The sequence below is a fragment of the Anabrus simplex genome, chromosome 1, assembly GCF_040414725.1.
Source record: "Anabrus simplex isolate iqAnaSimp1 chromosome 1, ASM4041472v1, whole genome shotgun sequence".
NCBI classification, from domain to species: domain Eukaryota; kingdom Metazoa; phylum Arthropoda; class Insecta; order Orthoptera; family Tettigoniidae; genus Anabrus; species Anabrus simplex.
This window is the reverse complement of record NC_090265.1, coordinates 980,647,303-980,663,151: the sequence shown is the minus strand read 5'-3', so window position 1 is coordinate 980,663,151 and position 15,849 is coordinate 980,647,303. Positions and strand designations below refer to the sequence as shown.

Genomic DNA, 15,849 nt, shown 5'->3' with positions numbered 1-15,849 from the left:
TAGCTGCATTCATTACAAAATTGTTTCAAAATATTGTAATTCAAATGTTTACAAACAGTTCAATGCAAATATTGTGGTAAACATGCCTGCTACACTATCACAACTGTTCTGTGAAATTAATACACTGTCGATTGCTGAATTTCAGGCGTTTGGGCAATTATGTATTAATAAACAAAATGAAATATATTTTTATTTCATTTCGTCTGGTCTTGGGGAAGAGGGAATAGCATACTTCGTTTTTTTTTTTTTAATGTAGGGAGTGTGGATATCTCGATAATCAGTTCTGCGTACTTACTACGTGAATGAAATCTGGAGCTTTGTTTGTGCTGTGTGTTTGTTAACTCAGCTGTGGTGTTTTTTGGGATGTGCTCTGGAACTGTACAGAGTGCCCCAAAAATTTCTGGAATGAATGAACAAAGCCCATCGAACAGGCTGAGTTCTTTGGTCTGATTTGAACAACTCGACATAGCCTTGTACATCTCTCATCGTAGGTGACGTAAATCACCAGACTTCGTAGGTGAATTATTTATTAAGAATCGAAAAATGTAATAGTAGTCCATAAAGTGTATGCTGAGTCTGTGAAATATTGTTCCTTGACCCTATTGTTTTTTTTTTTCAGGTTCATGCTGGTTCTCGTGTGCCTCATCTTCAGCGTATTGTCGACGATAGAGAATTATTCCGATTCAGCCAACGAGACTCTCTTCTGGATGGTAAGTTCTTTGCCACAGTTGATTGTTTTTCCCATTAATACAGAATATAAGAAATTTATATTTATAACTTATCTGCATTTAGAACTGTCGTCCAGGTGCCAGATTCCCTACCAAATATTGACTTCTTGTTTTCTTAAATAATTTCAAAGAACTTCGAAATGTGTCGAACTTCTTCCTTGTAAATTATTCCAATCCCTAATTCTTCTTCCTACGAACAAATACTTCCCTAATTTGCCCTCTTCAATTCCAACTTTATCTTCATATTAAGACTTTTTCTACTTTTAAAAACTTCACTCGGGCTTATTGGTCTACTAATGTCATTCCATACCATATCTCCACTAACAGCCCGGAACATACCGCATAGTCGAGCTCTTCGTCTCCTTACTTGAGAACAACATTTTCGTAACACTACTCGTTTGTCTGTAATTGCCCAGAACAAATCGTGCCGCTTTCCTTTCGATCATTTTTTATTATTTCATTATTTTCCACTCCCAAAACGCAGGACATGAGTCACGCCTTCTGAAATAAAAATACATCCTGATACAACTGATTATAGAAAGTAAGATGGAAGGGAAACGAAGAGACGTGGAACCTCTGACAGTATTTCGACATTCGGGAGATAGTGGGTTCGAACACCACTGTCGTAAGCCCTGAAGATGGTTTTCCATGGTTTCCCATTTTCACACCAGGAAAATGCAGGAGCTGTAAGTTATTAAGGCCACGGTCGCTTCCTTCGCACTCATATCCCTTTCCTATCCCATCGTCGCCATAAGACCTGTCTGTGTCGGTGCGACATAAAACAACTTGAAATAAAAGAAAAGAGGAATTAAACAGACGCTGTTAAGCTTCTCGACCTGATCTGGAATTGAACTCAAGATGCTCTGAACGAAAGGCCTCGATATTGAACTGGGTAATATCATTATTACCATTATGTCTATTTCGTTTAGGTTCATTAGAAATGACGTCAAATAACTGGTAATACATTTCTGGAAGCCTTTTCTTGCAGCCCAGAATCACTGCATTCTCTCTCTCTCTCTCTCTCTCTCTCTCTCTCTCTGCCAGCTTGTCTTCTTTCCTCCCTCCGTCCGCTATTCTGCTTGTGTTCTATATTATTATTATTATTATTATTATTATTATTATTATTATTATTATTATTATTATTATTATTATTATTATCATAAGTCCAGAGAATAACATAGTATGGATCGACTGCGATACCCACGTCTACCACGATATTGCAACACGGTGAAGAAGACTCGGCTAAATTTGCTATATTAAGTCAAAATTGGAAGTATGACGCATTTTGAGGACGATTATCAACATAATATTTATACACTGGAACAGTAATTGTGACATATTTATTTAGTACTTCACAGTCTATATTTTAAAGAGTTTAGTAAAAACAGCTTTGGCAAATCCATCCGCCCGTTCTACTGGGCAGCTTCATTTTTGTTTCATTCTCTCCGGAATTACCGGCCGGCGAATTATGAGACATTGATAGGTCTCTAAGTTAAGCCAACATTGAGTAGTCATAAAATAAAATCATTAAAATGATCACTCCAATAATTGCAGGCGAAGACTTACCCTAACCCGCAATACATTCTGTACTTAGCAGGTTGCTAAGCAACTAACCCGCCTAAACTCCATGGCACTACAGCCCTTGAAGGGTCTTGACCTACCAAGCGACCGCTGCTCAGCCCGAAGGCCTGCAGATTACGAGGTGCCGTGTGGTCAGCACGACGAATCCTCTCGGCCGTTATTCTTGGCTTTCTAGACCGGGGCCGCTATCTCACCGTCAGATAGCTCCACAATTCTAACCACGTAGGCTGAGTGGACCTCGAACCAGCCCTCAGGTTCAGGTAAAAATCCCTGACCTGTCCGGGAATTGAACCCGGGACCTCCAGGTAAGAGGCAGGCACGCTACCCCTACACCACGGGGCCGGCGCTAAGCAACTAGCACTTTCATTAATATTCTGATACATATGTGATTTCCATCCTCAGTAATGCCAAGTTTAACTACCTGTCAAGCCAGAGAGTATACACTTCCTCTGATCACGGCAGAATACTTCTCAGCTAGATACTCTTTGATTTCCTAACCTTTCCCAGATTCCAAATATATTCAACAGATCGCAGAGCGTTCCGAATAACGTACATGCTGCTAAGAGGAAAAAGTCTACGTACGAACAGACCATATAATTACATATGCCTTAAATATTATCTGAGAACACTTATCGAAGGATAACCTAGCTACACTAGAAAGAGTGCAGGCCATGTATCTTTAAACATGTTTTCTGCCCGGCAAAGAACGCTCCTTTGAGACTAACCCATGAGCTCGAAAAACAAACGTTCTACATAGAAGAACTGCGATTTAAAATATCATTGCCTTCTACGACACAATACCAAGCTTTACATCAAGAACTGCAGGATAAAAAGCGAATATATGGATAGATTTTTTGCCTAACAGAATGGATGAAATCTGACTACGAATTACGGAATACCATAACGCGCTTCTTATTAAATGTTCATAAAACCATTGAAAAGGACAGGCAAAACAATGTGACTACGACAGGCGTATCAAGACGAACTGTCTGACCTATTTATAACGAATGCTGCGGGGCAGCGCGGGTCCTCTAGTAATATTATAATTTACAGTATGTTTTACATTAATTCACTGAACTCTTTTTTTTTTTTTTTTTTTTTTTTTGCTAGTGGTTTAATGTCGCACCAAATCATCGAAGGTTTTCGGTGACACAAGGATAGGAAATGTCTAGGATTGAGAAGATGGTGGTCGTGGCCTTAGTTTAGTTACAGCCCAACATTTGCCTGGTGTGAAAATTGGAAATCACGGAACACCATCTTCAGGGCTGCCAACGGTAGAATTCGAACCCACCCTGTCCTTAATGCAAGCTCACAGCTACGCACCCTTAACTGCAAGCCTGTCCGGCTCCGTGGCTAAATGGTTAGCGTGCTGGCCTTTGGTCACAGGGGTCCCGGGTTCGATTCCCGGTAGGGTCGGGAATTTTAACCAGAATTGTTTAATTTCGCTGGCACAGGGGCTAGGTGTATGTGTCGTCTTCATCATTTCATCCTCATCACGATGCGCAGGTCGTCTACGGGCGTTAAATCAAAAGACCTGCACCTGGCTAGCCGAGCATGTCCTCGCACCCTCCCGGCACTAAAAGCCATACGTCATTAATTCATTTCACTGCAAGCCTAACTCACTCAGTAACTGTCATACTTCATCTAAATACTCAGCAATAACACTGCAAATATTTGAAAATAGTAATGAATAGTTTAGAAGTACTCATCCTTCCTATGCTAACGACTTGGTCTTAATGCCGAAAGCCTACAGTCTGTTATCTTGGAACTTGAAAATAGGTGCAATGAGTACGGTATGAAAGCCTTCCCAAGACTAAACTGATGTCAGTAGGTAAGAATCCCAAGAGAAATGAATGTCAGATTGGTGATACAAAGCTGGAAGAGGTAGATAATTTTAAGTATTTAGAATGTGTGTTCTCCCAGGATGTTAATATACTGAGATTGAATCAAGGTGCAGTAAAGTAACGCAGTGAGCTTGCAGTTGCGATCAACAGTATTCTGGAAGAAGGAAGTCGGCTCTCGGACGAAACTATCTCTACATCGGTCTCTTTTCAGACCAACTTTGCTCATTGAGAGTGAAAGCCGGGTGGACTCAGGATATCTTATTCGTAAGCTAGAAATAACAAAAATGAAAGTAGCGAGAATGATTGCTGGTATAAACAGGTGGGATCAATGACAGGAGAGTACTCGGAATGAAAGGATAAAGGCTAAATCAGGAACGAAATCGATGGATGTAGCTGTACGCATAAACCGGCTTGAGTGGTGGGGTCATGTGAGGCAAATGGGGGTGATAGGTTACCTAGGAGAATAATGGACTCAATTATGGAGGGTATGAGAAGTAGAGGGAGACGAAGACGGCGATGGATAACTCAGTTTCCAACGATTTAAAGAAAAGAGGTTCAGAACTAAACGAGGCCACTGAACTAAGTACAGATAGAGGATTGTGGCGGCGTTTAGTAAATTCACAGAGGCTCGCAGACTGAACGCTGAAAGGCATAACAGTCTATAATAAAGATTTACCTATGTGTACCGGGCGGTACACCTCTACGCCGCAAATTTAAATCTTCCGCCAATAAATCCTCCTCTACCGGAGAAACTGTGAACTTTTAGAACTGTATTAATTCATGAGTTTTCTCAGAAGAGGTCTCTACTATAAATTTTGGGATTACAAAGTTGTCTATACTGTGTGGATTTCAACGTGTTTTGTTTTCTATGGATCAAGAATTGTGGACATTCGCTAACAGATGTCTCTACCCAAAAAATTATGATCATGCACCCTGGTGCGAAGTGAAGGAACTTTGGTTGAAGAAATTTTGTATTTATAAGTTTTGGTCTTTACTAAATTTTGTTCTTTCATTTGTGAGTTGGAAATATTAAGCTTTCTTTTCGCCTGTTTTGAACTTTGCCCATCAGTAATTTCTGTAATTAATTTTCCACCTATCAGAGGTTTCTTCTTCGAATTTCCATGTGTAACTCTTAGCTACCCAATAAAGTTGAGTGGGTGTGTCTTTATTATTCATGAAAGGTCTCGAATCTTCCACGAGGGTTTAAAAACTGCTGATTTTCTCGGCTCTTCGCCACTTCAACCACATCTAGCTTAGTGTATGGAAATATAGCAGGGGGCGGGTTGCGCCTCTTTCTTCGAGCAGCAGCTCTTCAGCAAAGGTAATGGCCTTTTAACATCTTTATTTCTTTCTTGCTCAGCAGTTAACCCCCGGGGAAGGTTCGAAACCTTTTCAAAGTATCCTACCTGTTCAAAATGTAACTTAGTGCCGGCTTATGTAAACATTTTCTTATTACTTTAACTGTAAATCGGGGATAGAGAGTGCCTCACCCTCTCGAGCTCCCCTTCAATTTGGATTTGAGGTTACTACGTTTTCATAACCGATTTTCTTCTCTTCATTAATGTGTTAAATTATTTTTCTTATACGAGTCACCTCTATAGTTTGGGAATGGCCCATGTGTATCGGCTTAGTGCCACTTAGGTTTTAACTAGCTTTCATGTAGGAGTGCAAGTACTCGCCTCCATTCTGCTTTGTATTTTGGGCCATTAACTTAACCCGTTTTGTTTTCCTTCCGGCGAAGGCCCAGTAGATTGGGTACGAGGTACCCCTGTTCCATTGTAAGTTGTGCCTTGATGGCAGGGTAGTGTAATAATCTGTTATTGCCTTTAATAGGCTTGGACAATTGAGAGCGGGTCAGCTCTTTCTGGTATTTTTGAAAGGTGCCTCTAGGAGGCTTGACATTACGAGGTTGGAGCAAGTGCTCCATGTAATTAGGGGTTTTCTGCCCTTTGGTAATTTGTGGTTGTAAGCTGAGAGCTCAGAAATTGTTAAACTTTGGGGCTCGTAGCCCAGAATTTGTAAAGACCCCCTAACTTGTGTTTTCGTTTGTAAAGTTGCATTGTACCTGATTTTTCTTTGTTATTTCACCTAGTGAAAATTGTTAAATCTTGTTATCAGTTGAAAATATAACTTTTATTTAAATTTTAAATTAATCTTTCGGACTTGTAGTTAGACCCATTCAAGCCCGCACGTTCTTTCACCTCTGCTGATCCACCAAAACACGGTAACACTATGTACTCACCATTCCTTCCATATGGAGTAAACAGTGTAAATACTGTAGACCACTGCACAGTTTACAACAGAATACAAGATGTTTAGAAGACGCAATAAGCCAAACAGACCTTCCCCTCACGCTGGGGAAAAGCCACAAGCAAGTTTTATTTCGTTTACTGCAGAATTAGCCGAGACTCTCCTGTTTTCATCCTCGAGAAGAAAGCTGAGAAGAGATGTGAATTAAAACCCCACACTCGGCCGTGGTTTGCTACTTCATCTATACTGAATGTCTGGATACTACTTAAAATGTGGGAACAGCCTTTTCAGTCAGAATGATATCCCCATTAACTACAAATGTCGTGGTGAGTAGTTCAGACAGCAGAGCGCTTCTCTTCTGACCACATGTCGGGTGATCATCCTGGCATCGTCCAGTGGTATTTGGAGGTACTCGAATACGCCAGCTTCGTATCGGTTCATTTATCGTCATGTGAAAGAACTCCAGTGGGACAAAATTCCAGTTGCTTAACGATTCCGAAAACCATGAAAATAGTTAGTGGGACGTTAGACCAATATTATTATTATTACCGAGCTCGATAGATGCAGTCGCTTAAGTGCGGCCAGTACCCAGTATTCTGGGGATAGTCGGCATCCCCGAAGACGGTTTTCCGTGGTTTCCCATTTTACGCATGTACCTTAATTAAGGCCAAGGCTGTTTCCTACCCACTCCTAGAATCTCCTTGTCCCATCGTCGCCATAAGACGTGTCTGTGTCGGTGCGACATACAGCAACTGTAAACAATATTATTATTATTATTATTATTATTATTATTATTATTATTATTATTATTATTATTATTATAAAAAATACAATCTTACCTGCAACAAAAACATGATATTTGACAGACTTTGCACATTGTGAGTACAAGGTGATGTAAATCGAACTAATCTAATATCTTAATAAACTACAGTATTACAACCTTTTCTCTCCTGCCAATATTGCTAACAGGCTAAAAAGTAGCACGTTTCGACCGTTCCCTTCCCTGTTTACGTTGGCTGCTGTATCGTTCCCTATAAGACTGCGCTCCAGATTCACACACTTTACATTTCATCCGTCATGAACTGCTTACCTTGCTAAAAGATTAAAAACTGTGCATTAAAGTCAGATTTACCCCCATTGCCTAGCAGATAATTTGTTATTGACCTCGCACACGAAATGAAGGAAGATTTTTTGTTTTGTTCTTCCTTCATTCTGGAATAGCAAAATAAAGAGACGTTCGAACTCAGAAGACAAGACGCTGAAGGACTGAGTGTAGTATGCAGTGTAGGTAACAAGCACCTCCACGACGGACATCAAGAAATGATTACTTAAATACATACATACATACATACATACATACATACATACATACATACATACATACATACATACATACATACATACATACATACATACATACATACATACATACATACTGTATCCATACTGGGTCATTTAGGGCAACTGTTACATAATTTGGTTTCACTAACAAATGTGGATGAGAACCTCCAAAAGGCACTTACCAGGTTTGAAGTCTCGTCCTCCCTACTTTCATTTCATCACCGGCTGAACTCATAGCATACGGGCAATGGAATGTTCGAAAAAGAAAAATAGGCACTAGATAAAATATAACAAAAGTAGGATTCTATCACGTGAGAGGAATACACTAAATTTATTAAATGAGAAGATTATTCGTTCAAATCTTATTTGCTAAACATTTTATTTATACTGATAAATAACACGAGATGGTGCCATACTACAACATATAAACAAGAAACAGTCAAGAATAATGCAATTTTATATATATAGTATGCTTTCGTGTCCTTGTAGTTTATTCATAGTTGTAGTTAGTCCTCGGCATACCTCAAATTATTCTATTACATTCTTGTCATGGTTAAAAAATATATAAGTACGTTTATTTAAAACACGAGATTACATCGCCGTATATCAAACACATGGTCCATTTGACAACAACAATTATATATTTACACTGAACACATACGTGTATCCTGGGTTTACCTAACAAATTAAATTCAAAAACAAATCAGCCAACGCTGGAATCGAACCCATCACCATAGAACACTTTGGGAAATAATAAAACACATAAACACATTACATAAAACATAGCAAACTTATATCACACAATAAATCTCGAAGATTATGGCTTAACCAAGCCATGGTATCTGGTTAAATTCTTCGCTCCAACATGTGTCGAACACAGGTACTTCAGCTTCCAGGGTAAAAAAAATTTAACTCCAATCACGAATTAATTCAATGCATAACATGGGGAGGGATTTATCCTTCGCAAAATCAGAAAATTATCCGCGTAACTTAAAACGTATCAATAGAATGGAATTGAGACTGCTCTGGTGAATGAAAAGGTTCTCGCCAGTAAACATTAGCCTGCTGGAAAACGACAAGCATTACTCCGACCCTAAGTCCACCCAAATAAACCTGTCAATCATGACAACAGCTGTGTGACCAGCTCTCTGGCTACAAACAGGAGATCGTCGTTCTTTCTTTCTTTCTTTCTTTCTTTCTTTCTTTCTTTCTTTCTTTCTTTCTTTTTCTTTTTCTTTCTTTTATATATCATCTCGGCTTATTCTCAAGTACGTATTCATTTGAGAGCCATTAATTCTTATTATTCATTATTTGGCTATATATTCAGCCCAACTCAATAAATCACAACAGCCACAATTATTATTATTATCCTTATCATTCCAACAACATAACATGTTACAGCTTCACCCTTCCATATCATACCACCGCATCTCAAAATCCGATTTATTAATTCACAGAGAAGACTCCATTATTACAGGTTATTTAATTCTTCTCGCATATCTATAATTTGCAAAATACCTCGGTCTGGGATATCTTTAACGATCAACTATTATAATACAGGATTTATAAGACCTGAACCATCCTGAAGCGAACATACAGTTTATATTCAAACTACTATAAAAATATTTACCAGATAATAACATTACGAATAAATTATAAGTTTAGCTAAATCGCTATTCTTCCCAAACACGTGCTTCATATACACTACGAATTTAATGGGATCTATATAATGATTCATGTAAATAGACCTGCTAAATACCAATGATTATTTTTAAATCATTTTAAAATCCTAACTAAAATAATAAATTATTCCTAGTCACACACGTATGGTGTTCCCTACATTTTTAATGATTATTATACATTTTTAATATTTACAAAATAAAAACTGCTACTGGCATGCAAATCTCGTGGTTTATATATTCAAAATATGTACTTATCACATGCTGGGTATGGTTTGCCGTCATCTCGAGGTACATCTTGGATTTTTACTCTTTCATGATGAGCGGTCTTCGCTCTGATTGTCCTTGGTTCCTCTCCATACTACCACGATCCAAGTCACGAACTGTGGTCTTCTTAGTTGAGTCTCTGGACGTTCCCTGTAGAAATGATTGCAGGCACTTAGGCGCGACTCTTGTAGGCTCCAAATCTTGGGTTCGACGATCACTCACGAACATAAGGCAAAAATGGGAAATTAGTTATTGAACACTGTTTATGTACTTTCAGAAGGGATCTACTGTTGGCACGATACATCTATGATTTTAAATAGATCATTGCAAATAGTGGCAAGTTTGTAGAGATCACTGTTCATTTCCCCATTAATCACACTCTATCATCACGAGTGTCCATGGAGTATGCAAACGCTAAAATTTGTCAGGAACAGTTATCTAATTTTATTGAATGTCACTCACTCGTAAAATGCTTTGGATCGGTTATTACTGATTATTGTATATAATTAACTGTCTCACTACCTCTAAACAATCTGGCGCATTTGCCCTTTTATTGGTGATTGCACCATGAGCTGCAACCGACTGTTGTTAACAATTAAATGTTAAATATCAAAATAAGGCTTCTATTCCCCAATAATGTATATTGTCAGGTACCACACGGCTTATTCCGCGATATCTTTCATCGCACTGATGTGTTTTTCTTCTATGACACAACTCTTCATAAACTGATATCCAAGTTCACTTCTAACGTGTTAGTACCGCAGCTACACAAATGACAATGAGATACTGTATCTAGGTCCTGGCTCTACTTATAGCCTCCGAACAAAATGATCAGGGGGAGGTAAATTATGCTCCTGCTGAATTTGAAGGTCCGGTAATCGGAATCTTTCAGCGACGTGAAAACACTCAAATTGTAGCTTGTGGCCTCTACTTTTTACTGGTCGCATATAAAACTAAAGCGATCAGTGGGTCATTCACAATCTCAAAAGCGTCCTTTTAGAAGATCACGCGTCATGGTTCATCACGCAAGATCTCCCACTTTTTTCCACACGTTGTCAGATTTCAGCAGTCGTCTTTACTCTGCGTACTGCTATATGACAAGCGTCATTACTGATCCACTATTCAAGTATTGCATTTATATGCATCGACAATTAGCATTAAATACATCGGTTCGAATGAGACCTGACTCATAATTTTCCAAAAATTATTTCTGACGAAGGTGTTCTTATTCTTCCTCTTTTAAGTAAATTATAGTGAAGTGGCACCAGTGAATGCGGTGTTGAATTAGTAGAGGACATTTATTTCTCAGGGGTTAACACACCTTAACTCAGCCCACTCTCCGACAACCTACATCTCCACGCGTAGCGTCATCTTCCCTTCTCGCTTCCTCGGAAAGAGAGCGCGATTTCAAGGTTCAGCGGTACTGCGCTATCCTTTTCTCGTTACAGCGCAGAAAACTGCTCCCTTCGGGCTGGTGTATCGCAAATCACACCCCGGTTCGGCATGTAGACTGCTAATTACTACATAATATGTCACAGAATGTTGCGGAAAACGGCATATATAATTGACTAGACCTCCTAACATGCCTATGGCATGGTGATGAACGGTTACAATGCATACATCCATACATGAATACATACATACATACTGTAAGCTCACTGGACAAGAATTAGTCACCCTAGCGCACATGCACAGATGGATCGTTAAGCCTGTACAGATGGCGCAGCTACGAGGCCCGTGCTCAACCGCACACGCACTGCCTCTACGTGGGTATAAGGCAGTAGCGATCAGTGTGATATTGATGTTTCAAGCAGACAGTGTAGGTCAATAGGGTAGATGTAAGGATACGACAGAGTGGCAAAAAGGAGCAATCGTGTTTGGCCATGCCATGGCCATACGGTGTGTGAAGTTGCTGGATTTGTTGGTGTTTCGCAGAGGACTGTTCAATGTGTCTACAAGTAGTGGTGTACTACACATGGCCACGTAACACGACGTTAGAATTGTGTTCGGAAAAAGATCTTGACATGGACCGGAGATGCGTTTCAGGACGTTTGAATCAACATCGTTTCCAAACCAGACAGGAATTGCTTCGGTCAGTGAATGAAGGTTCATCTTAATCTGTTAGCGAGAGAACATTGCGACGGGAACTGAATGCAATGAACATTTGGAGTCGATCACCTCGCAGGAGGCCATTGCTCACACAGGCATATAAAACATGCACGTCTGCAATGGGCTGGAAATCACTGAATGTGGAGAGTAGCTGACGTGCGGAACGTAATGTGGTCTGGCGAATCACGTTTTTGCATGTATTCCAATGACGCATGTCGTCAAGTGCACCGAAGGCCAAATGAAGCATTTCATCCTGGATGTGTGCAAGGTCAGGTTCAAGCTGTAGATGGGTCTGTGATGTTATGGAGCTGTTTTCTTATCATGGATTGAGTCCGCTCACTGACGTGATCACTAATATGAACCAGCGAATATATTTAAACTTTCTGGGTGATCGGGTGTTGTCCGACTCGTTGGCTGAATGATCAGCGTACTGACCTTCGGTTCAGAGGGTCCCGGGTTCGATTCCCGGCCGGGTCGGGGATTTTAACCTTCACTGGTTAATTATAATGGCACGGGGGCTGGGTGTTTGTGCTGTCCCCAACATCCCTGCAACTCACACACCACATATAACAATATCCTCCACTACAATAGCACGCAGTTTCCTATACATGGCAGATGCCGCCCACCCTCATTGAAGGGTCTGCCTTACAAGGGCTGTACTCGGCTAGAAATGGCCACACGAAATTAATTAATCGGGTGTTGTCTTTCAGTCAACATCTGCATGATGAGTAGGCTATTGATAGCCCGATTTTTCAAGATGACAACAGCAAAGTTCATCGGGCTGGACGCATATGTGACCGTTTTTTATGAACACTCTCCAATCCTGTTACATCTTGATTGGCCTGAAAAATTACCTGACTTGAACACCATTGAATATCTGTGGGACCGGTTTGAACAGCGGGTAAAACGTCGGCATCAGTATCCCCGCAATTTGGTGGAATTCCGCGATCAAATCCTCAGTGAGTGGCTTCAGGTCTTCAGAAACACCTTTCTAATTCCTATATCAATGTTTGAAGTGAGCAAATTTCTTTCCTTAAGAAAGCTCGTCCTTTCTAGTGCTAGTCTGCATTTTATTGCCTCCTTACTTCAGCCATCATTAGTTATTTTACTACCCAAGTAACAATATTCATTTACATCCGTTAAGACTTCATTTCAAAATCTAATATTACCTGCATCACCTGCCTTCGTTCGACTGTACACCATTACTTTTGTTTTGGACTTATTTATTTTCATCTTGTACTTCTTACCCAAGACTTCGTCCATACCATTCAGCAGATTCTCGAGATCTTCTGCAGTCTCGGATAAAATAACAATACCATCGGCAAATCTCAAGGTTTTGACTTCCTCTCCTTGGACTGTGATTCCCTTTCCAAATTCCCCATTGATTTCCTTTACTGCCTGTTCTATGTAAACATTGAGAATGAGGAGGGATAGACTGCAATCTTTGCCTCAGCCCTTTCTAGATTGCTACTTCTTTTTCAAAGCCCCCGATTCTTATCACTGCAGACTGATTTTTATACAGATTGTAGATAATTCTTCGTTCTCGGTATCTGTTCCCAGTCACTTTCAGAATCTTAAACAGTTTGGTCCAATCACAATTATCGAATGCTTTTTCTAGATCTACGAACGCCACGTACGTGGGCTTAATCTTCTTAATTCGATCCTCTAAGATCAGACGTAAAATCAGGGTTGCTTCCTTGTTCCTACATTTCTTCTGAAACCAAATTGATCTTCTCCCAACTCAACTTCAACTTGTCTCTCCATTCTTCTGTAAGTATTACGTGTTAAAATTTTGCAGGAATGAGATACTAAACTAATGGTTCGGTAGTTTTCACACTTGTTAACACCGGCTTTTTGGGGAATAGGTATAATAACATTCTTCCGAAAATCGCATGGCACTTCTCCTGTCTCATACATCTTATACACTAGATGGAATAACCTTGCCATGCGTGTTTATCCTAAGGCAGTCAGTAATGTCATCAATTCCAGGTGCCTTGTTCCTATTTAGGTCGCTCACAGCTCTGTCAAACTCTGACCTCAATAGTGGGTCTCCCATTTCATCAGCATTAACAGCCTCTTCTTATTCCAGAACCAAATCATCTACGTCTTTACCTTGATACAACTGTTGGATATGTTCCTGCCATATTTCTACTTTGTCTTCTTTCCCAAGAAGTGCCTTGCCATCTGAGCTCTTAATGTCCATACACCTAGATTTCCTTTCTCCAAGGGTTTCCTTGATTATCCTGTATGCTGCGTCTAACTTTCCTATTACCATGCAACCTTCAACATCCTTGCACTTCTCCTTCAGTCATTCTTCCTTAGCTACTTTGCACTTTAATTCCACTTCATTCTTTAATCGCCTGTATTCTTTTCTACCCTCTTCATTTTTAGAATTCTTATTTTCGTCGTTCATCAATCAGGTCTAGTATCTCCTGCGTTATTCACTAATTTTTAGTTGATCTTTTCTTCCTTCCTAACATTTCTTCATCAGCCCTACTGGCTTCATCATTCATGACTATCCACTCTTAATCTATTGTATTTCCTTCTGCCTTTCCATTTAGTCCTTGTGCAATATGTTCCTTGAAACAATCGCTCACACTCTTTTCTTTCAACTTGTCTAGATCCCATCTCCTTGCATTCCTTCATTTCTTCAACTTCAGATGGTATTTCATGACAAACAAGTTGTGGTCAGAGTCCACATCTGCTCCTGGAAAAGTTTTGCAATCCAACACCTCGTTTCTTAATCTCTGCCTAATCATAATGAAGTCTAGTTGATACCTTCCAGTGTCTCCAGGCCTCGTCCGCGAATACATCCGTCGTTTATGGTGTCTGAACCAAGTATTAGCACAGACTAAATTATGATCAGTGCAGAATTCAACCAGCCGACTTCCTCTTTCTTTTCCTGTTCCAATCCGAATTCTCCCCATGTATTACCCCCTCTTCCTTGGCCTACCACCGCATTCCAGTCTCCCATCACAATTACACTGACTGAGTAAATGACATGGGATAGCGAAGCACTGATGGGCAGGTGTGTTGTCTGCGCACCACACGCCCCCTGTGCCTGTGGCAGTTGCATAGGAGACCTTGTGAGCAGTGACTGTGCATGTGACAAGTATAACATGGAACGTCGCCGTGAACTGACACCGTTCGAACTGGGTATGGTGGTCGGTGCCTGCCTGATGGGAAGTGCGATTTCGGAAGTGGTGTGGGAATTCGGCTTCACACGATCAACCGTGTCCAGGGTGTATCGTGAATGGTTGAATGCGGGTGTCACCGTTCACAACAGACGAACGACCGGCCGTCTAGCCACCCTCGATTACCGTGACCGGCGACATCTGAGCTGGATTGTCAATAGTGACAGACGGGCAACCGTGCAACAAATCACGGCTCAATTCAACACAGGCCGTGCTAGACACGTCTCCCAGTAGACAGTCCGTAGGAACATGGATTCTATGGGGTATGGGAGCTGGCGTCGCACATGGGTGCCACTGTTAACCCAACGCCATTGGGCACAACGACGCGCATTTGTCGCCAGTCACCATGGATGGACACTGGAACAATGGCGTAACGTGATATGGTCGGACGAATCAAGATTTCAACTGCTCCCTGCCGATGGGAGGCACCGTGTATGGCGCAGACCACATGAAGCGATGGATCCCGCCTGCCTGGAAGGTGTGGACCAGGGCGCTGGTGTTTCTGTTATGGTCTGGGGTGCATTTTTCTGGTATGGAATGGGCCCCCTAGTTGTTCTGGAAGAGACTTTGAATGGTACGCGGTATGTTGAGCTGCTCGGAGACCATCTCCACCCATTTTTGGCCTTCCAGCGCCCAGATGGTTCTGTGGTGTTTCAAGATGATAACGCGTCGCCACATCGCTCCCACGTCGCCCGGAAATTGTTCCAGAAACATGCAGCGGAGGTCCAACGACTGCCATGGCCACTCAGGAACCCCGATATGAACCCTATCGAGCATATCTGGGATGTTCTGGAACGCAGGCTCCGTGCCATGGATCCTGCACCCACGAACAGACCAGCATTGGCGGCCGCTCTGC

The 15,849-nt window shown here is 41.0% G+C and overlaps 1 protein-coding gene across 1 annotated transcript in view; it reads left to right on the top strand.

Moving 5' to 3' along the window:
* The first annotated feature begins 623 nt into the window (after positions 1–623).
* The window catches only part of LOC136857683 (potassium voltage-gated channel subfamily KQT member 1), a 266,956-nt gene continuing 251,730 nt past the window's right edge, over positions 624–15,849 (top strand). Inside the window, exon 1 of the mRNA XM_067136536.2 lies at positions 624–710. Coding sequence (XP_066992637.2) covers positions 624–710 — 87 coding nt within the window. The remainder of the gene's footprint in view (positions 711–15,849) is intronic.